The 21,646-nt window shown below is 43.4% G+C and overlaps 1 protein-coding gene across 8 annotated transcripts in view; it reads left to right on the top strand.

The window, feature by feature from the left end:
* The window catches only part of Unc-13 (unc-13), a 92,398-nt gene extending 72,018 nt beyond the window's left edge, over nucleotides 1-20,380 (top strand). For 4 of the 8 annotated variants that reach the window (XM_071787425.1, XM_071787424.1, XM_071787429.1 and 1 more), the window contains 12 exons: nucleotides 4,759-4,900; nucleotides 5,196-5,648; nucleotides 5,876-6,026; nucleotides 7,215-7,949; nucleotides 8,039-8,260; nucleotides 8,344-8,796; nucleotides 8,890-9,021; nucleotides 9,090-9,315; nucleotides 9,592-9,741; nucleotides 10,717-10,821; nucleotides 10,932-11,094; nucleotides 11,194-20,380. In XM_071787425.1, coding sequence (XP_071643526.1) covers nucleotides 4,759-4,900; nucleotides 5,196-5,648; nucleotides 5,876-6,026; nucleotides 7,215-7,949; nucleotides 8,039-8,260; nucleotides 8,344-8,796; nucleotides 8,890-9,021; nucleotides 9,090-9,315; nucleotides 9,592-9,741; nucleotides 10,717-10,821; nucleotides 10,932-11,094; nucleotides 11,194-11,491 — 3,230 coding nt within the window. In that variant the 3' untranslated portion in view covers nucleotides 11,492-20,380. The remainder of the gene's footprint in view (nucleotides 1-4,758; nucleotides 4,901-5,195; nucleotides 5,649-5,875; nucleotides 6,027-7,214; nucleotides 7,950-8,038; nucleotides 8,261-8,343; nucleotides 8,797-8,889; nucleotides 9,022-9,089; nucleotides 9,316-9,591; nucleotides 9,742-10,716; nucleotides 10,822-10,931; nucleotides 11,095-11,193) is intronic. The other 4 variants (XM_071787427.1, XM_071787426.1, XM_071787431.1 and 1 more) reach the window with 4 other exon arrangements.
* The last annotated feature ends 1,266 nt before the right edge of the window (nucleotides 20,381-21,646 follow it).

Here is a 21,646-nt window from a genome sequence, read left to right as displayed (position 1 = left end):
TCCCCATTTTTCAGGAAACGCGGTATTCGGAATTCTCGTCATAATCTCACAGGATAATGTTATATCGCTTTGTCGCAAGAATTCCGCCAATTCAATTCTCAGCACGTCTCTTTAATATTTCAAGCATCCGAAATATAACACAGAGAGAAAAGGAAAGAGTGCTAACGTGTCCCCGATCAACGTGGCTCGCAGCCAATAATGAGAAACAGTCGAAATGCGATCGGGGACGTCAACGTCGGAGATACGCCAGGAACTCGCCGAAAAAGCGAGGAGCTAAGAGAACTCGTCGGAGGAAAATCCAGTGGGATATTCGATTTGTTTTCTTTCATTTAAGACCACTGCCGATGGTGAAACCTGCAAATGGATAATGGAAGAAACCATTTCGAGCTACGCCTGCAGCGACGCTCCTGCTGCGGGGATTCGCGCACCCGAGTGAAGAGAATCTTATGCGCGGAGGAAATTTTCCCCGTCTCGCAGTCTCGGTCGTCTTAAATAACCGAAGCTCGCCGTGGATCCCAAAGGAGGGGCTTAACGTTTCGGTTGAGCGCGCCCAGGAGCGCTTTCATATCTCTTATCATCGCTCGTATATATATCTAACGCCTCAATAATGGTACGATAACAAGACGGTTCTAACACATCGTTCCACCGTGCATTAATCGAAGCTGCAGAACAAAAAGCTGCGAATTGCGGACGAAGAACACGGACGAATTTCAAATGACATAAAGCACATAAAATTTACCATAAACTACATTTTGCGCACTTAACGTAATGCAAGAGACTGAGAGACACTATAGGGGGTACTTAATTATTTACGATCAAGCTGGAAAGATAAAGGAGAGGATGAACGGTATTTGCGCCACGGAATGTGTTCCAGCGGAGGAAAGTCGATAAGCAGAGAGCACGGCGAGCTGCAACGAAACTTTTTTGCCTTTCAAAAGCTGCCGACGTATCCAGCGGTGCTTTCCTAGTCCACCGCTAACAGCGGAAGTAGCGAGGGAAAAAGCGAGGACGGCGGTATGAAAAAGGGAAGGTTACGATTATCCCGTTGAGAACGGGAGATAAGTAAATAGGACGCGGTATAAAAAAAGAAACGGGAGGAATGAAAATCGGCGGAATAGTCTGTTTTAGACAGCGCGTCTCTCCTCCTTTCTAAGCTTTTTATTTCCTCCGTCGTGAGCGTTTCTTTCGTCGCGCGTTTATGTACTCTCGGCGCGGAAAACGACTTCGGATAATCAAAAAAAGAAGCGGAAGAAAATTGAGACAATTTCTGGGCGAAGTTAGTTCGCCAAGAAACTGTTGTCAACCGCGTGCTGGCTGCTTGCTTCGTTGGCTTGACCATTTCTGCTCTGTTCGTGACTTTCGTCCTGATAAAGAATTACATTCGAGGGAAAAGAAGCGACGCAATATCGACCTGCAACTACGAAACGTATCGTATAAATCTTTGCGAGAAGATTCGAGCGTTATTTTTCATTATTGAGATAAATAAGGGTCTAAATTTTCTCTTCAAAATAATTCGAGAAACTGGATCGAGCTATTCAATATTTATTGGTTTTAATGCTTTGACGTTCCCCCGTGTGCTTTCGGAGAGTAATCTGATTTTGATCGTGCGCCCTCAACGGGTTAACCGCCGCGAAATAAGGGAGGAGATTCAAGGAAATAAGGGAGTGCGAATTGGGGGAAAGAGGTGGAGCGGAGGTGGTAACAGTCGGCGCCGCTTCCTCTTCCGCCCCAGTAATCAAATCTCCTGATTCACTGGGCGCAAATTAAAATGACTACGATCTGACGAGATATACCGCTGCAGATTGCGCCGGAGAATCGAGCGTCGAAGAGAGACGCGGGAAGGATCGTATTATTCCCGCGGGAGAGAATCTCCCTTTGCGAGAGAGATAAAATAAAAAGAAACCAGAGAAAACGTAGTGTATTCCGCGCGCGACACCGCGCATAATCGCCACCAATGTGTACGCATCGCCGCAGTACGATCAATTAAAAATGAATGCGACTCACGGCTGCGAGCCCGACACGTTAAATTGGCGTGTGAGTGTGTGTTCAATCGCGAGATTGGATCTGCGTACGGAGTAAGTACGCGACTTAACACGCAGAACCAATATGCGTTGATAACGATCGACCTCGTAACGCACACGCAAACGACAAATTACACGTTTGATGACGATAATGATACTGCAATATTTATGTTGCGTCGCGATCAATCGTTGCAACGATCGATCCGACATTTTCTTTTTCGAAATCATACGTGAAATTTAGCGAAGCGTTATATTTCGGGTTTTTGATATTTAAAAATTAAATTCTCGAAATGCCGAGTTCTGTTATAACGGGTCATGCAGAACGCGACGTGACGGCGTAAAACATGCGTAACGCGTTCACCCCGTCTACATCGTTTCGTTTAACAGCGAGGATTTTTCGAATGTTCGACACATTTGCTTTATTCGTAATTTTTATGCGCGATGAAGTGCTCAGTTTCTATCGCGTGCATCATCTGCCGAGCGCTATGTGCGTGGCACCTCTTCCCCATCTTAAGCGCCTTGCGCTCCAACAAAACGCATAAATCGGTGCTGCACAAATCCATAAACCTGCCTCAATCATTATCGCATATGGCGATAATATTCTTATGTCGGATTAATTATCAAATTAATGAAGCGCAATGCTCATTTATATACAGAGTGCAGAGACGTTGTAAAACGCAATCTGCTGCGCAAATTAACACTCACACACACACATGCGTGGATATACACACGTACACACACAATACACGGACGCGCCTGTACGCGCCGAGACTCTTGACATCTCTCTCACCAAGTGGATTGTGGCGATGACTTGATGATTAATGAGATTAGGTATGAAATCGACATTCATCGAGGGCAGGAAGCATCGACGATCGTCCCCACTGCAATCGGCGGTGCGAATCAGAAAGAGTTAGTAGCATGGGCATGTGTGTCTGTCCGTCGATCCAAACCGAAGCACGTTATTTGATATATGATACCACACACGCACACACACACACCCAAATATATATATATATATATACCTATCTATATATATTTATATGTTTTAAATATTCCTTTTATGTTGTCACATATATGCCTTATATATGTATGTGGACGTATACGTATGTATCCTTATATACGTACGTTATTATATGATATATATGTACGTGATCCAAGCCAAGCTTTTGCACGCTTTTACGATGGCTGCCTACAATGGACATCGAATGTCCAAATCGGATGGATGTTGAGCCTTTGCATGCATCTTCTCACACACAACGTATATAATTATTTGTAACTATGATGACACGGATAAAAAGAGAATATTTCACGCCATTTTGCCATTGAAAAATACCAATCGTGAATTGACTTATCTACGTTTATTGATTTGCCACTCGTTCGTGTACGTACGGGTAATAGTTCTTCCGTTTAAAAATTGAAATACGCCGCAAGTTCCTCTCACCCTCGGGGAATAAAGTTGATTGTTTTAAATCTGAAGAGTTTCGCAAAAAAAAAACACCTAACGAATTTAATAACGGAAAAGATACAATGGGGAAGCATCAGCTCTTCTCAATTCCTCGAATATTTCGAGATAAAAGCCCTGCGGGACTCGCTACCTGTTTTCAAACTACCTGTTTTTAATTAAATTCTCACATAAAGCAGAGTCATATTTATTCATTCGGCCGACGCGCACGTGCGAATAGATGAATATGAAACATCCGCGAAAAGACTTCTTCCAAATAGTCCGCTGTCTGTTTATCGTAAGCGCAAAAATCAAGTTGATGATAGCGAAAAAAATGGAAGCGATTCGTAGATTCATATATTGTCGCGTTCAGGAAAACACGAGTTTTTATTTTCTTCTATTTTCTCCAAGAGTGGAGAAAATCCTGTGATTAACATAAATTAACGGCATAAAATCTTTACATTACCTACTTAGCCTTATTAGTCACTGTCAAAGTAGAGCAACTCCAACGATACGGCGCGGATTATATCTGTCATAAGTAATAAACGTGAAATCGTCGTGGCGTAAATGCGGGCTAACGCCGACGGAGGATGTGCATAAAATACGTCGCCAAATCAGAATCGGGACGGGACAGTAAAACTTTATCGCTTCGGGGAACGTGCAGCCTCGGTTTTGAAAGTCGTAACCACGCGTTTGTGACCGATCGTCCAGCTACCCCGTCGACTCGAAACGACGATCTACCGAACGATGCGACGGGCCCGCAGGATAGTTCGTAATTTCAGTTGGCTTATCGCGTAAGAAGGTACCGTTTAAGTTCGTCGGGGCGCGAGTCGCGAATCGAGATTCTACGCGACGGTTTTATCGCCCGCCCGTTTTATTCGCCCGATTATACGAGGAAGAAATATGATAAAGACACGCGGATATTGTTCCACGTATGCCAATTCATCGCGACGCAATCGTGCGATTGAAAGTGGAATGTGCGGGTTCAGGGCAAACTTTTTTTTTCACCAGCGCGGTGCGAACATATGTTCCGACGGATATCCGGTTCTGTTAGCTCTATTGGATTAACTCTCGCAGTCGCGTTCTTGGATACTGGCCAGCTGGCAAAACTTCGGTAATGTTTTCATTCGGCGGTATTGTCCCGCGGTAATCGAATTATGTACACCGCAAGATTAGAAATTTACGCCCGCGGGAATTAAATTCTTCGCGCTCAGTCTGTTCCATCTGGAATTCTAGGCATTACCTTTAGGCATTAGCCTGACGAACGGTCTCCTAATTGTATTCTTCCGTCCTTAGTGATCAGCGCTCAGGGATTAATCGCCAAAGATAAGAGCGGCACATCCGATCCCTACGTGACGGTCCAAGTTGGCAAAGTAAAGAAACGCACGAGGACCATGCCGCGGGAACTAAATCCAGTCTGGCACGAAAAGTTCTACTTGTAAGTAATTTCGATAAGTTTCTCTCTGCTACGCCAGCAAAATGCGTAATTCTCTTCGCTCTCAATCTTGCTGACTGTGAATTTTCGTTTTCACAAGCGATGACGTCAAATTGTTTGCTCGCACATATTTACATGTTTACTTCTCCATTGTTAAAATTACATTAGCGTACATTTTCGTCGATAAATTATCAGTCGCTTAAGATCGCTGGAAGAAAATTCAATCTGGTCTCAGGAAGAGCGTGATTTAAAGTGCATTACGCTAGGCGTCGTAAAAACCACAAATTCCTGTTCGCAGCGAGTGCCACAATTCGTCCGATCGGATCAAAGTTCGGGTGTGGGACGAGGACAACGATCTGAAGTCGAAGCTGAGGCAAAAACTGACGAGGGAGAGCGACGACTTTCTTGGGCAGACCATCATCGAGGTACGGACTCTCAGCGGCGAGATGGACGTCTGGTACAACCTGGAGAAGAGGACGGACAAGAGCGCAGTGTCGGGCGCCATTCGACTGCACATTAGCGTCGAGATCAAGGGCGAGGAGAAGGTGGCACCTTACCACGTGCAGTACACTTGCCTGCACGAGAATCTCTTTCACAGTCTGTGCGAGGAGAACGGCGGCATGGTGATCTTGCCTCCTCCTCAGAACAAGGGCGACGACGACTGGAAGCTCTACTTCGATCCTCCCGGCGAAGAGCTCGTCGACGAATTCGCCATGCGTTACGGCATCGAGAGCATCTACCAGGCGATGACGTGAGTATCGTTTAAGCCACATATTCGCAATTGGCCATTAATCAATTAACGACTATTGGTTTTTGCTATAACAAGACAATATTTATTAAAATTGAAATCGAAATAAGCGGAATAAAAGTTAAAATCACGTATTTCAGATTAAAATAAACTGCGATGAGCGCTCTGACGCAATAGAGAGAATCAAAACGAATGGTTTTTCGATACAATCGTGATATCGTATTTTCCAGGCACTTCCACTGCCTCTCAACCAAGTACCTGTGTCCAGGCGTGCCGGCCGTTATGTCGACCCTCCTGGCAAACATAAACGCGTACTACGCCCACACAACCGCCAGTCCGGCCGTGTCGGCCAGTGATAGATTTGCTGCCAGTAACTTCGGGGTAAGTGCCGGATGTTGAAGATTGCGCCGCGGTATCTCCGCCGCGCGCGCAGTAGAGGAGTAAGGGATGGCGAAGGCTGTAATGGTACCCGACGGCGAGAGAAGCGAGAAATACTCGTGCAATTTCCTGGCAACCGGCGCTATCCCTTATCCCGAGCTACTTCTCATATCCTAGACACCTAGACGATCACGCGTTGACTTGCGCAAAAACGCGCCTTTCACCCGATCCTCCGTCAATTCCGTTCTCACCAGGTCACCAGGAATAAAGGGATCAGCCGACGCGAATATATATATATATAACGTTGGTTAAATAATTACTTCACAAACTTTCGAGAGGGATTAAGCGAAGTCTCTGCCGGCATCGAGGCGCTTTGAATAAAGCCTGAATCTTGGCGAATTGGTCATTTAGCGGATTAGAATGGATTTCTTCCAAGAATCAGTAACTTGACTTTTAGCCGTATTGATTTTAAAAGACAATAAAGTCTAAGCGAGAGATGCTTACATTCGGTTCCGAAACCTGTCGAGTCACGAAACCATGCCTGTATTAAAGAGTGGCAAGGTCGCGCCGTGTTTATGATTGCATTTTTTATTTCTTTCTTAGCGTACAACTTTTTCTTGAACAAAAGAGAAAAAACAGCGGAAAGACCGTATGCACGCCACTTAATTAAGATTTTAATTAAGATTCTCTTTGACCGCGTTCTTTTTCCACCATCTGTAGTTTAACTGACTGGCAGCCAAGGCCGAGCGAATGGATTTTTCCGCCGCGCGGGGAATATGGAAATTCTTTTCACATACCTCTACAAATCGACGTTCTCTCCCATAAAACAGCGAACGATATGTAAATCGAAATTTCGTACAAAATTTAAATTCATAAATCTCTTAATTCCGGAAGAGAACTGGTGTACGAGAGAGTATGTGTTTCTCATAGTTTTGAATTATGCATGATATTTCTCTTCGAAAATATTACGCGAAACTTTCCGAGCACGAAGAAATTCGGCTAAAAATTAAAAGAGAAAAAAATTCGAGGAACTCTCTTAGCGAAACATATAGATATTACATCGGTAAAAAAATTTCCGCGGTAAAATAAAAAAAGTCGACGTACTTATCGTAGCGTATTTTCTCAAAAAGGAAACCTTACCGCAACTACCATTACTGATGAAAGAAACTAAGTAGACGATTCTCGTTATAGAAAGAAAAATTCGTCAAGCTACTGGATCAGCTGCACAACTCCCTCAGGATCGACCTGTCGATGTACAGGAACAACTTCCCGGCCTCGACTCAGGAGAAGCTGATGGACCTGAAGAGCACCGTGGACCTGCTGACGAGCATTACGTTCTTCCGTATGAAGGTCCAGGAACTGTCGAGCCCGCCGCGGGCCAGCACCGTCGTGAAGGACTGCGTGAAGGCGTGCCTGCGATCGACCTACCAGTTCCTCTTCGAGAACTGTTACGATTTGTACAATCGAGAGTTCCAGGCGGATCCGAACGAGGCAAAACGGGATTCGGACGATCATGGGCCGCGACTCGACTCGCTCGACTTCTGGCACAAGCTGATCGCCCTGATAGTCTCGGTGATCGAGGAGGACAAGAACAGCTATGCGCCCGTGTTAAATCAATTCCCTCAGGAGTTCAACATCGGTCAACTGTCGGCGGCCACGATGTGGTCCTTGTTCGCGGTGGACATGAAGTACGCCCTGGAGGAGCACGAGCAGCATAGACTGTGCAAGTCCTCGGCCTATATGAATCTGCACTTCAAAGTCAAGTGGCTGCACGCCAATTACGTCAAAGACGTGCCGCCATACAAGGGCGCCGTACCAGAATACCCGGCCTGGTTCGAGCCTTTCGTCATGCAATGGCTCAATGAAAACGATGACGTCTCATTAGAATATCTCCACGGTGCCTTTAGTAGAGATAAAAAGGAAGGCGTAAGTGATATGCCATGATTTTATCCACGAGTCTCGATACGGCGATGCAGCAGTGTTCTCTAATGTGGTTCTTCAATCTTTTCTTACAGTTCCAGAAGAGCAGCGAGCATGTGCTCTTCAGCGTCTCCGTCGTCGATGTTTTCACACAGCTGACGCAGTGCTTCGACGTGGTGTCGAAGCTGGAATGTCCGGACCCGGAGATCTGGAAGAGATATATGAAGAGATTCGCGAAGACCATCGTCAAAGTTTTAGTGGCTTACGCGGATATAGTGAAGAAGGAATTCCCCAGCCATCTGAAGGAGGAACGAATTGTACGTGCCCGAGAGTGACAAAATTTACAAAAATTCGCGCAAAGTTACTGACAGACTTTATTACAAATTCTTTTATTCCACAGGCGTGCATTTTAATGAACAACATCCAACAACTTCGGGTGCAATTAGAAAAGATGTTCGAGTCGATGGGCGGCGACAAGCTCGAGGAGGACGCGGCGAACATATTGAAAGAGCTGCAACAACAACTGAACAGCGCTCTGGATGATTTGGCTATACTATTCGCGGACAGTTTGGAACCGCGAATAACAGTTTCCGTCAGGGAGGTAGGAGATCTTTTGTTGGCTATCAAAGGCGGAGGACAGGTAACCCTGTCGCAGCCAGCGCAAAGAAACAACGTAAACGTGGAGGCCGAAGACGTTTTGAGGCCACTCATGGTTTTACTCGACGGTAGCCTATCTCTATACGCTCAATCGTGCGAGAAAACGGTATTGAAGAGACTATTGAAAGAACTGTGGAAGATAGTCATGAGAATTTTAGAAAAGACCGTCGTTTTGCCACCTATGACGGATAAGAGCGTACGTGTTATAATTAAATTTATTTGAAAAAAATTGGCAGAAGTATTATTAAGCGACATATGTGTTATAATTTGTGATTCTTGTTTCTTGTAGATGATGTTCAAGAATCTGACGGATAACGCAAAGAATCTCGCTGCGAACGCCAAGATAGAAGACATGTCGAAGCTGTTTAAGAACCACATGGCTGGAAAACCCGATGTCAAGAATGCTCTCAGCGGAGTTATGGTAATTGGAACAAATTATTCAAATCGCAAAAATGATTTGAATTATCTAAATTTATGATATCCATTCAGGATATCTCCAAGGAAGTGGAAAAAAATCTTTCGCCGAAGCAGTGCGCGGTTCTCGAGGTCGCTCTGGACACAATCAAACAGTACTTCCACGCCGCCGGTAACGGCTTGAAGAAGACGTACCTGGAAAAATCACCGGAACTGCAGAGCCTCCGTTATGCGTTAAGCTTGTACACGCAGACGACGGACACCCTCATCAAGACCTTCGTCACCTCGCAAGTCAACCAAGGTATGTCGCTCGGAGTTCATTATTCACATTACAAATGAATAAACTGTAATAATAACTATTATTTTTATATATGTTTCTTGTACTACGTAATTGCGGAACGAAATCGCGATAAAAGCGAAACTAATCAGGAACACACATGAATTAGTTAGGCATAAACGATATATTCTAACGACACATTACACGTTCCGTCGCGCAATTATCGTGCGAGAAGTCGGTATATATCGGCGTGTGCGTGTTTACACTCACATTACGACGTAATGAAAATTGTCGGGACAGTGCCGCTGAACGATGCGTCAACGCTACGTCAGCGTCAGCGTTCGATGAGCAGCGAGAGAGGTGACGAAGGGGAAGGAGCCGAGGGTATGGAAAGCCTCGAGGAACCCCTTCGCCAGAGCAAGCCCTCTCTTCGTCGAGAGAGCCGACAAGGTACCACCAGAGCAGACCTTAGAAGGTCGCTGGAAGTGTCGGAGAGACTTTTAGGCCGTAGTGAATTGTGATCGTTCCGTCGAGACGTCTTTCGATGCGAAATTTTCTTCTTCACTTTTCCACAATATACTCTTTTACTATCAATTTGAAAATATCCGTTTAATAAATAAGAATAAATAAGCCGATAAGAGATTTCTTTTAAATCTTTATGTTCATGTCTTTATATTCCTAAAGAAGAAGAATGTTCCAAAAATGTCTCGACAACGATAGCTGTGTTAGGAAGCTGTGCTGTTATCACTGCCGCTGCTGCTACTGCCGCCACTCTTGCTGCTACTACTGAGAACTTTATCGACCAGCAAACTGCCTCCTTCGGTCTCATGTTTTTTCAGTACAACGCTTCTGACACATACGTATCAAGAAAACTTTGTCATTTAACCACCTGTCACCATACACGATCTTCTTACAAGCGCGTGACATACTTGTCGTTATCTAGCGCCACGCTGTTCCTTCGAAAATTTCAAGGAACAAACGCCAAAAAAAAAGATTCACAGATTAATTGATCAATCGATCGATCATCTGCACCATGGACACTTGTATCATACGCACTTCTGAGATTGTCGCTAGAATTCTCCGAATACAAAAGAAAATGATTTGTTCTTTTAATGCAAAACCGATGAAATCAGAAAATTTATAATTCCCGATACACACACCACGTGTGACCAAATCGTGAAAACTTCGCTGAGGCTGACTTCGTCTTCTCTGATAATTATGCTGACAACAAGTACCTGACCTGCCTATTATCAGAGCATGTAATCTGCTCTAGAAATAGAAATCGAGAACTAGAACTCTCTTAGCCTTAGTCTCAGATCATAGCATCAGATAGAATCAGACGAAGTCCGCGTAGTGTTTAGATGCCATTTCTAGCTTTTACGATCATCGTGCTTGAGCGTAAATTTTGACTGCGAATTCTTGAAGTTCCAGATACCGCCGGTTCGGACGAAGGTTCGGTAGGCGAGGTGAGCATCCAGGTGGATCTCTTTACACATCCGGGAACGGGAGAGCAGAAAGTCACCGTCAAAGGTACGATTACAATCTCGTAAAATTTGTATCATATAACATTGACAATTAGTAATTCTAATTGTTAATTTACTCATCGATAATTTTATTTTAAAAAATCTTTTGTTTTCTAGTTGTGGCCGCGAACGATTTGAAGTGGCAGTTGGCGACGGGCATGTTCAGGCCGTACGTTGAAGTGAATCTAATCGGACCGCATCTTACTGGCAAGAAAAGGAAACAATCGACGAAATCAAAGAGCAATAACTGGTCGCCGCAATTTAACGAGAGCTTTGACTTGTAAGTTACGACGCAAAATTTAATTTCTCGGTAATTACTACCATTTACACAAATACAAATTTAAGATTTCTCTGACTCTTGCCTCGTCTTTGTCCTCAGTATGATCGGTAACGAGCAACAACAGCTAGATTTCTACGAATTGCACATCTGCGTGAAGGATTATTGCTTCGCGAGGGAGGACAGGCTCGTCGGAGTCGCGGTGATGCAACTCAAGGACATCGTCGAGGAAGGCTCGTGCGCATGCTGGCTGTCGCTCGGCAAGCGTATCCAGATGGACGAGACCGGCTACACGATCTTGCGCATCCTATCGCAGCGCAACAACGACGAGATCGCCAAGGAATTCGTGAAGCTAAAGAGTGACATCAGGCAGGAGGCACCGCTACCGAATCCTACTTGAGGAGACACGACGTTGCGTTAATAAGCCGATAGCGAAGCGACTCGAGTACTTCGAGCTTGGAAAGAGCCCGAAGAGGAGAAGAAAGAGAAAGAGAAGAAAAGAGCAGGAAGAGAAGGAGGAGGAGGAGATGCAGGAGGCCGTCCAAAGGGGGTCAGCATTTTGATGCCTTCGGTGCCACAAGCGAACAAAACCTTTCACGATTCCGTGAGAGAGATGTAATTCGCGCGATTTCACCCGGCGAAAACGATCGCCCCGAACCCTTCCGCCCTTCTTCGCCGAGAGGCACGCAACTCAAGGAGGGACAATCCTAGCGACGGGATTCGATTTACCGTGAAGCTTCTTCTCTCCAGCTTCCCTCGCGCCGTGGAGTTCAATCGAGCGTAATTCCTCTCCCTTTTTTACGAGACTCTCTCACACACACACACACATACACGCAGAGCTTCAACCCCGTCCCTGGACAGCGACGATGCACCGGGAACCACCATCTTCCACAGATCTCGAGATAGGACGACGAGCTAGGTCAACCCCGCGTGGCTCGGCGTTCGTCCTGCGTACTACTACAATAATGAAAAAAGAGCTATTCCTCCCGCCTGGATTTATAGAGAATTAAAATAATCGACAAAGCAGAGCTCGCGATAACGACGACAATGAGTGATGCTCCGGTACTACTATGAGACAAGAGACAGATCGGACTCTTCTTCGTGCGGGTGTCGCAGGCGAGACGCAGGAAGAGATGGAGATACGAAGGAGAGAGTGTTCGCTAGACAAAAAACGCGAAACGTGAAAACAGTGCTGCCAGTACGCAATATATTTGGTAATATTCGTAATGTAAGATAGGACGAGAGATCAACACCGCGAACAAACTCAAGTACAGGTGCTTCGCGCAAAAGGCGACAAAGACTCTCTCGATCGGACGCGCCGCCGTTCGCCGAAAGACTGACTTCGAAATGGAAGAGGACGAAGAGCGAGTCCACGTATGGTGCGGGGTCCTTGATCGCGACGCGGCCGCATGTGCTGTAAACAAAGGGCGAAGTCGAAAATACACCCGGAATCGTATACACAAAGATTACATACCACGCACGTACGCATAACACTCACATGTACGTTTACACACGTGCGCGCGCGATACGACCGCGTCGTTTCTAGGCCGTTTGTTCGGGAGGATGAATTTACTGTAGATACGTGAAAACATTGTTGAGACGAAGAAGTTTTTTCTAAATATACAGTTTAAATGTAGCATTGCGTACGACCAAATAGGCACGTCCTGTGACGTCACGTAGCGACGTGCCATTAGTAATAAAAAAAAAACAGATAAAAGTTAGTAAGGCATTGTAATTGTAAAGTACGTTCTTATTCGTAAGATTATACCAGAAATGATCGTAAGAGTCTGACTGTTGCTGATGCTGTTGCTGCTGTTGCGAATGAATGATGCCGTGATCCGCCCGAAAGCTTCGAGAGCTACGCGAGAGCAGCGTACCGATTCCAGACCGTTGCCGAGCGAAAGATGTACGAGCGAAACATCCCTTCGCGCCTCCGGAAATCGCGTATTAACGTAACCAGCGATACGCCCCCGACACGCTGCGAACGCGAATCCTCGGTCTACGAACTGGCGAGCGAACGAGTCTACAAAATTGAACTTTACACTCCTGTAAATAAGTGCTGTCGGTACTCGGATACCCTGGGTACTTTGAATATTATCTGAGTGTGACCGATTACTGGATATTATCAAAGTTAGGTAATACCCCGAGCTATTCGAGTAATGTATCCGTGAACTTCGACGGCTACTTGTAATCTTGTAGCGCGCGCGCAAGTAATTATATCGTAGCTTTTGATTCTCTCTCTTTAGCTATCGCTGTTTTTTTACGCCTATCTCGGAATGTGACGTGAGGCACTGGACGTTAAAGCTACTGTTATTAGTATAACTACCTCTACCGTCTATTAGCTTCATCCGCATCTTGTACATCTTACCTCGTGTGCATAGCGGACGTTCGCCTGTCCGTAGAAACGCATCCACCGCGTTTTCGCCGATCTCTTTTTATCAGGAACACGTATATCGCGCCGAGAAGGTGGGTAGAGAGAACCCCTGTTCGCTATCATCCGCTACGATCGCACGAAGCTTCGGTCGGATCCCTCCGTGAGAGAAACTCGAAGGCACGCGACCTCGTATCCGATGAATCCAGTCATCGTCCAGCCCAGGGCTGCAGAGTCGGGCGGGGCAAGTACAACACAACTCCGGAGATTACGCTATTATATTCAAAAGTTTCTACTACGTAGTACGTCTAGATTATACTTACGTATTGTGTATAGTGTCTAAAACTGCTGATGTAGCTGCGAGCGCGGGATTTTCGATCGGCAGATAGAGAAAAAGAGAGACGAGAGCCATCTAAATAATGAACGTCCAATTATCTCATTGTCAGCTGCAGGTGCTTACCAAATTTGAGTACACGTCGAAGCATTAGGCCGTGAATTAAAGAATTCCACATAACAGTGATCGAGCTCGCCTCTTTAAGAATCTGAGAGAATTAATCTTAACATTAAGAAAAATAAAGTAACTTTAATCAATTATAAATTAATAATTTATATTCGCTAAGTTTAGATTAATTTGTTTAAGTATTTTTTAAAAGAAAAGTGGGACAGATTGTTACGGTATCGAATTCTTCAAAATATCTTTAGCCAATGATATAAGATGTTCGAAATTGTATTACAATTCTGTTGGAAGTTTTTTTTAACTTCAATTTGGTGACCGATTTACGAAGCACCTGCATCTGCATATGTCGTTGACGGTTATCGGGAAAAATCAAGCTGATAGGAAAGAAAAACACGGGTCCGCGATCTCGCCACCATCTTCATTTATAAAAGTGTCTATTTTCTCCGCTGCCTAACACTAAGTACATTACTTAATACGAAAGGGCTGGCGAATTCGGCACTCAGATCGGCCACGTCGACGGGGCAGCACACCCAGACGATTACTTCGGCACTCGTTCCCCCCCGATCGCAGATCCACCCGCAACCACCCGCGACCGTCGACGGGGTCGGCCGCCAATTTTTCCTCCTACTCTCCGCTTCGATTAATATCTTGTAAGCTTAATGAAAATATCTCGTGTATTCTGTGATAATTACCCCTTAAAGAGGACATTGACACGCTACACCTTACACGCACAAGAAACATATACACGTACACGTACGAGGCAAGACCTGCAGACGGAGTCCGCGTACCTGCGCGGAAAATGGAAATTGTACAGAAAAATTGGAAACAGATAACAAAGATAGATGACTACGACATTACACCGATCCTAAACATAGCAACAGTATTTTTCTTCTTTAAATACATTCCCATATTTCTATTCTCTGTAAACGTCCGAGGAGTCTCGTCGCAATAATGAGAGTAAAAGAAAGAGAGATTATATATATATATATATATTATGTACAGAGTGATCCAGATTCGCCTCCACTTCCCTTCATCTATCGATTCTGTGGCCAATTCGCAGTTGATTTCTCCTTAACGAAAGTTTTATCCTTTTTCACAACTTTCTAATGTTAAATACGTCTAAGCCGTAAATTAAAATACCGTGAAAGTAAAATTTCCTTCGAATTAAATAAAGAAGGTCCGTCATCTCTACTGCTCGTTGAAATTCTTAGACTTTTTATCACGTTACAGTTTAAAACTTATCGCTGCCTTGACACTTTTCGTTTAAGGAAGAATACTCGAAATTGATCGGAGAATCCGTAGATGGGCGAAACTTGGAACATCCTGTGTACCGCATTGACAAATCGTAACTCTTCAGCCACGATATTACCAGCTGCAAGGAGATATTGACGCGAAATTACAGGACGCAAAAGTATGTAGCGCATAACGACAAAAATTCGGAAATTCAGTGAACGATTACACATGACACGGTGCTGATAAAAAAGAATCCACTCGAAAAACCAAAGCTCTGAAAAAAATTACGTAATTTACGATTAAACCATATATGTTTAGTTTAACATACTATACTATAATTACTATAATTTTACGGGTTTGCCTTTCTTAAAACATATTTTTCATAGTTTTACATCATTCTTAGTCCTCTCTGAGTGATTGCAAATTTAAATAAATACAATTACAATTTTAAATAAATAAAGTTTATGATTAATTTTTTGGAATGAAATCTGAATCATCTGTAAATCGATCCATCATTGCTTCACAGTTCCTTTCAAGCGTAAAAAAAATATTCAAAGTAAAGTATCTCGGATTATCTCTCGTTTGTATTGAAGGGAAATCCCCAAGGGATCGCCGCAAACTTTTGCGTCCGGTCGCCGATGAAAGTGTAGAGAATCACGATCAGAAATTCAAGGCAGACTCCAGACCGCTAAGTAAGCGAGATATACATTTTTTTAGCAGGGGGAAGAGAGAGAGATCACGTAACAAAGGGAAATTAAGGAGAAAAAAAAAGATATACACAACTGTTGACAATACTATGCTTGAGAATCGTATTGACACATATGTAATGTACCTAATAAATATATAAAACAAGACGGGATGTTTGTGTTTCGTAAGTAAAAGCGTATTAAGAGTAAACTCGTAATAGGGCGCGAGAGGGGTGGCACGATGAAAACTCGCGCGAAAACGCGGAACGCGTAACTTTTGCGCGTATCACCAGCGTGATTTATTAGGTAATTACGACTAACGAGCGAGAAGAGAAGAAGCAAGCTTCGTCGTCCCACGGAAAGCGCCGTTATTGTCGAGAAAATTTTTCGAGCAAGGGAGAATGGAAACGAAAGAGGGAGAGAGATTTCGATGACACGTCGCCGTTACGCAAGCCGCGAGCGTGCAAAGATGACCCAAAGCAATTGTATCCGAGTATGAAACACGCACATTCAACACAAAGAGGATTTATCTGCGTAGAATCCTAGAGTACCGAATCTTCATCGATAATTAACGTTTCGTTTGTTCACTCGCGCCGACGCGTTGTTCTCCAGCGAACCGGACGCACATATATGTAAATAATGCCATACAACACAAAATACACATCGCATACACACAAAAACACACTCACACACCCACATTCATGCGGAATAGCGCTTGTGTGACTCCACATAGTCCACATTCACACGATCGAAGCTCCGAACGCACGCGTCGTCGTTACGCTTCTCATCTCTGAAAAACGGATCATTGTCATCGTCGATCATTATCATCATCGTCGCGGACGAATTACCAGTATTGTCCCACTGATCGATTCGCTCGATTCAACTATCGGACGGCGATCGTGCGGCTCGGGCAAGCGCGCGTTGCCTCTCCTGACAATCCTGACAATCCTGGTGACATCAATGCATAGTGAGACGCGATTTTCACGGAGGATGTCGGCTCGCATCAATCGCACCGTTCAACTAGATATTAGAGATCCATATATACAGTACGACTTGCCTCGTTTTAAGGATATATCGCGCATCATCCATTAAATATCGTGCCGCACGTAGTTAGCGAATAAAAAAAGTTAAAGATATATAAAATCTCTTCCTTGGGTTATAAGAAAATTCTATTTCGTATACGTTGAGGAGCTGTCGATTCTAACGATGAATTCGTTAACCGTTTTCGTGTTAATGCTAAACGTGAGAGATCCTAGCTGTCGTATGGCCAATGTCGAGGTCCGTGTTCTGACGGCGTATATTCAGCGTAAGTGCGATTGTCTGAGACTCTCTCGCGTCATGTTGACGTTAAAAAGGCGACCTTCGTGTGTGTATTAGACAAATAAAAATTAAAACTCGGGCAACTGTATTTCCAAGCGCTGATCGCGCCGCGAGAACACGGTCCCGCCTGTTTATTATTTACATTTATATATTCAATGAGTTCGTATACATATATTTAGAGAGTAATCGAGTGTAGGTATATACGGTTGGATTCCAGAGAGAAGTGTGGTACATAATGTGGAATCAGAGCGAGAGTGAGAGAGAGAGAGAGAGGGGCTAATGCCCGAGTGATTAGTTAGGTAATAATGGGGAAACATTGTAGTCGAATGGACGAGGGAGATAGAGAAAAGAGACGATCGAGAGAGGGACCTATTAGAGTTATATATCATCGTTGAATCTCATCGCACATGCATACACACACACCACGTGCCATATCATCGCATTATTATATCAGAGAGACAGAGTTTAAATACTATTAATTTTAAGTCGTAGCTAGATATACAGTTGTATACATATGGCGTATACATATACGGCGTGACGGAATCACGCGGGGTGGAAATCCGGCACGTGTACAGCATTCGTTTGACTAACTGTGATTTGTTGCTGGTCTTTATTCGAGTAATACAACGTTGATACACGCTGTATATGATACATATACAGTGTGACAAGGGGGTGAGTGAATGAAGACATCGAGATAAAAAAAGATATTCAAAAATATACGAAGATATTCGTCTTCTAAAAAATCTAAAAACGTTCAATTTCAAAGCGAACGCTATAAATAATTGTCTCGAAAGATTATAAATAAACGCGTTTTTTCTTCCTTATTCATTCGCCTCTTCAATAATATTCTCTATTGCGTAAGCGAACGCAATATAACGAAATAGAATTCTTGTTACTCGGATATCGACCGACATTATTTGCTCGCGCGATCACAATTATTTCGGCCCGGTCGAAGACCACGAGGTTTCCGACTCGGCGGGAGACGAGGGAGAGATCGTTAGTGCGAACCTTGTTCATTCAATCGTCGTCATCATCATCGTCATGATAGCGAGTCACACTCGCGTCGTTACGTCGACACCGAACGAAGCGTCTGTTCGCCGTTGCCCAACCGAAAAACACCCTCTGTAATCTAATTTTTCTTTTTTTTTTCGCATCGACAGTACACACGCACGTGTAAGATATTATCGCATCTCGATCGTGTAATCACAGAATATATTGCACATACGACTGCACATATTATATACATATTTACAAGTGTGTATATACATTATATATACATATACATATACATGGTCATGATCGCGATCCGTGTTGCTGTCTCACCCGCTCGATCGAAAAATAATTCTGAACCATCATCACTTTCACTTTATCTTTCCTCGAGTGATTTGAATCTATTCTGAAACATATCTAAAACTCAGAGAAAAACGTACTTTTCCGCCCATTTTCACCACACAAATTATATTTTAAGAGTCATATTATATTATTATACAGGATGTCCCCTCTCATGCTAAGCGCGTTTCCTTTAAACTGCAAATTTCTCAATCAAGCTAAAATTTATTTTGTTTTTACAAAAGCAATCTAGTTTTTACAAGGAATTGAAAATCAAGGAGATAATACATTTCTTGTGTTCTTCATATTTTTCAATTAATCATAAGTAGTTTTGCTTGAATAAGATTTTAATTTAAAACTTACAAAAATATATGACGTTGCGTGTATTGAAGGGTTACGATATATTTGCTGAAGAAAAAGAACTCGAAATTAAAAGGTTCATTGGGCAAAGAGCATGCAGTTCGGAGAAATTATGCTTAAGGAAAGATATCTTGTTGCAAATATACACAGACTGTTTATCGTTGTATTATAAATTGTCTATATCTTTGTTGCAAATGCTATTTCACCGAACATCTAGAAGAAACGTGGGAAATATCTCGAGAAGAAATCCCGAGAGACAGCCACGGAGCGGTGATTTTCCGAATGTTCATTATCCCATCAAAATTACCCCCTCCCCCTATAAAAATTTCAATGTTCCAACATGTTTTTGCCTCCATGTGTTACAATGCGCTGTGCCGTGTTTTTTCTGACTGTCATTCTCTTCTTTTGTCTCACACAAGTAAACGTATGTGCAGGTATTGCAGGTAATACGCTTGAGCGAGAAGTAAAGCGGATGAGAGAATGTTTCCACAGCCCAATCGTTTTCAGAACGATTTTTGCCTGAGGAAACACTCTTCGAAAAGGGACGGAATAGCTTGTCACTTCTTATTTTCCATTTTTCAGGTACGCTTTTGTTGTGACAAAAGTGTAATAGAAAAGTGAAAACAGAAAATAGACGTATTCCGATCTTCTTGGGATAATTGTACATAAAAGGGGAAAAATATCGTTGTGAAGTGTTTCAATATACACGTTTCGTTTCCATCGTGTTAGCATATTAAAAACGACAGACGGAGACAGAGAGAGAGAGAGAGACGGCCGCTGAACTTTACGACTACTTTATTGCGTTGCGTTACTTCGTCGTATATACTTCCGCATTGTAAATGTTTTTAAAAAAAATATCACGTTGCCTATGGTAAAGTTGTTCGCATCGCGAGGAGGAATCGTAGCGGCTGCATCTTGCTCGGTATCCGAAGATCTTCGAAAAATCTCGTCGAATTTTGTAGAGACGATTCTATCAACGTTATTCAATTCTCTGTAATAGCAAGTGATTGTTTCGTTTTAGATAATAGCGTAGTGCGTAGAACAATATGCATAGTATAATGGACGTAATTTAGTTAATTATAAGAAAAGCCTGTTATAACTCAAGGTTGGTAGAATCAATCCGGAAACGCGAGAACGAGTCTGTATAAACACTCGGGCGATCAGGCAGCCGCTATCGTGCCTCTAGCGAGTCTGTAAAGTATCGAAGTTTCTACGGTTGGCGTCCTAAGAGCAAAGTAAACGAGTCACACGTTCAATATGACAATTCCTTTAATTTCGCAACTTCCTTATCCGCGGTCCGTTTTCGCGCACTTCTCTCGTTCCTCGTTTTGCGATCAACGTACCATATCCGAAGGGTGCTCTTAAAAAAAAAAATGGAATATAGCGAGAGGGAAAGTGAAAGTGAAACCTTGCGATGTATCAAGACGGTGCGTACCGTTTGAGCGAGGGGTAGAAAAGGATGGCTTTCTTATTGGGATAAGCTGCCTCAGGGGAAGGTAAATCCAGGGACTCTAATAAACTTATCCGAAACTACTTGCCTCTGAAATTATTCCATCTGTCGCCGGGGCCGTGTCCGTGACCCTCCTTTTATTCCATCGGATTCCATCCTTTGCAGAGAGAAGCCTGGAGAGAAGCCATCCCGGTCTTTTTCATGGGACCGTTCGAAAGCTCCTGTACATTAGCGCCAGTATATCCATTTTCGAAATTGAATTGGTACTCTTCCACTAACTAGGGGCGATCCGGCCACTAGTTAAGTAGTTAAGAAAATGCAACACGTGCATGGAAAGTGCCCCATTACGCACGCTACGCGTGTGTGATAGACCACTTTCCAGGCACTTGCAACATAAAATAGGGTGTGTAAGCCGTGCGTAAAGATGAAAATTCCCGGGTGCGGAGTTTACGCACGAGCCGAAGGCGGATACGATTCTATCATAACACACCGTAAATGATCATGTATAGAAGAAAAACTGACGCATATACTTGTACATACATTAATCCCGTGTTTCTTTTTTACTGGCAGTGCTGAAAATATATAGTTTGCGTCACGTAACTATAGATTTTCAGTACTGGCAGTGAATAAAGGAACACAGCCTATATTGTAACACACTTTAACCGTAACACTCTGACTTCGAATGATCGCTTTTTTTAGATGTTCATGCAAGCGTTAGTTAAATAATATTGTAATATGTATCATATATTACATTTCGCAGATGTAGCACGGACGCGCACCAAAATGATGTTTTATCGATAGGTCGGAAAATGAACGTGGCTACGTAGTATACCAACTTCGAAAATGGATTGTACTGGCGGTAGTGTACAGGGGCTTTCGACAGTCCCACGAAAAAGGCCGGGAAAAAGAACTCTCTCAGGCTTCTCTCTGCCTTTGTAATATTTTTCATGTAAAGTGACCAGATTATTAAATTAAAAAATTCGCAACCTGAAACACTTTAGAATATCACGATTCTAACCCCCCCCCCTCCCCCTACGTCGAACCGTTAAGATTACACAAGAATATTTTTGTGAGTAAAATATTAAAATTGTTTTTTCGCAAATATAAAGTTACCATTCGATTTTGTGTCGCCCTACAAACAAAAACTGAAAATTTAATAATCAATATAATAATTGGTATTTCTCAAGAAAAACATCCGAAACGCTAGGTGCTTTCCATTTACATGAAAACTCAGATAATTCTCACTTGTGACGTCGTTCTATCCTTTTTGGCAATTAATGAATAATAAAGACAGAATGACATCACAAGTGAGAATTATCTGAGTTTTCATGTAAATGGAAAGCAACTAA

This window comes from Temnothorax longispinosus, chromosome 9 (assembly GCF_030848805.1).
Source record: "Temnothorax longispinosus isolate EJ_2023e chromosome 9, Tlon_JGU_v1, whole genome shotgun sequence".
In the NCBI taxonomy this organism is placed as follows: domain Eukaryota; kingdom Metazoa; phylum Arthropoda; class Insecta; order Hymenoptera; family Formicidae; genus Temnothorax; species Temnothorax longispinosus.
This window is presented reverse-complemented; position numbering and strand designations above follow the sequence as displayed.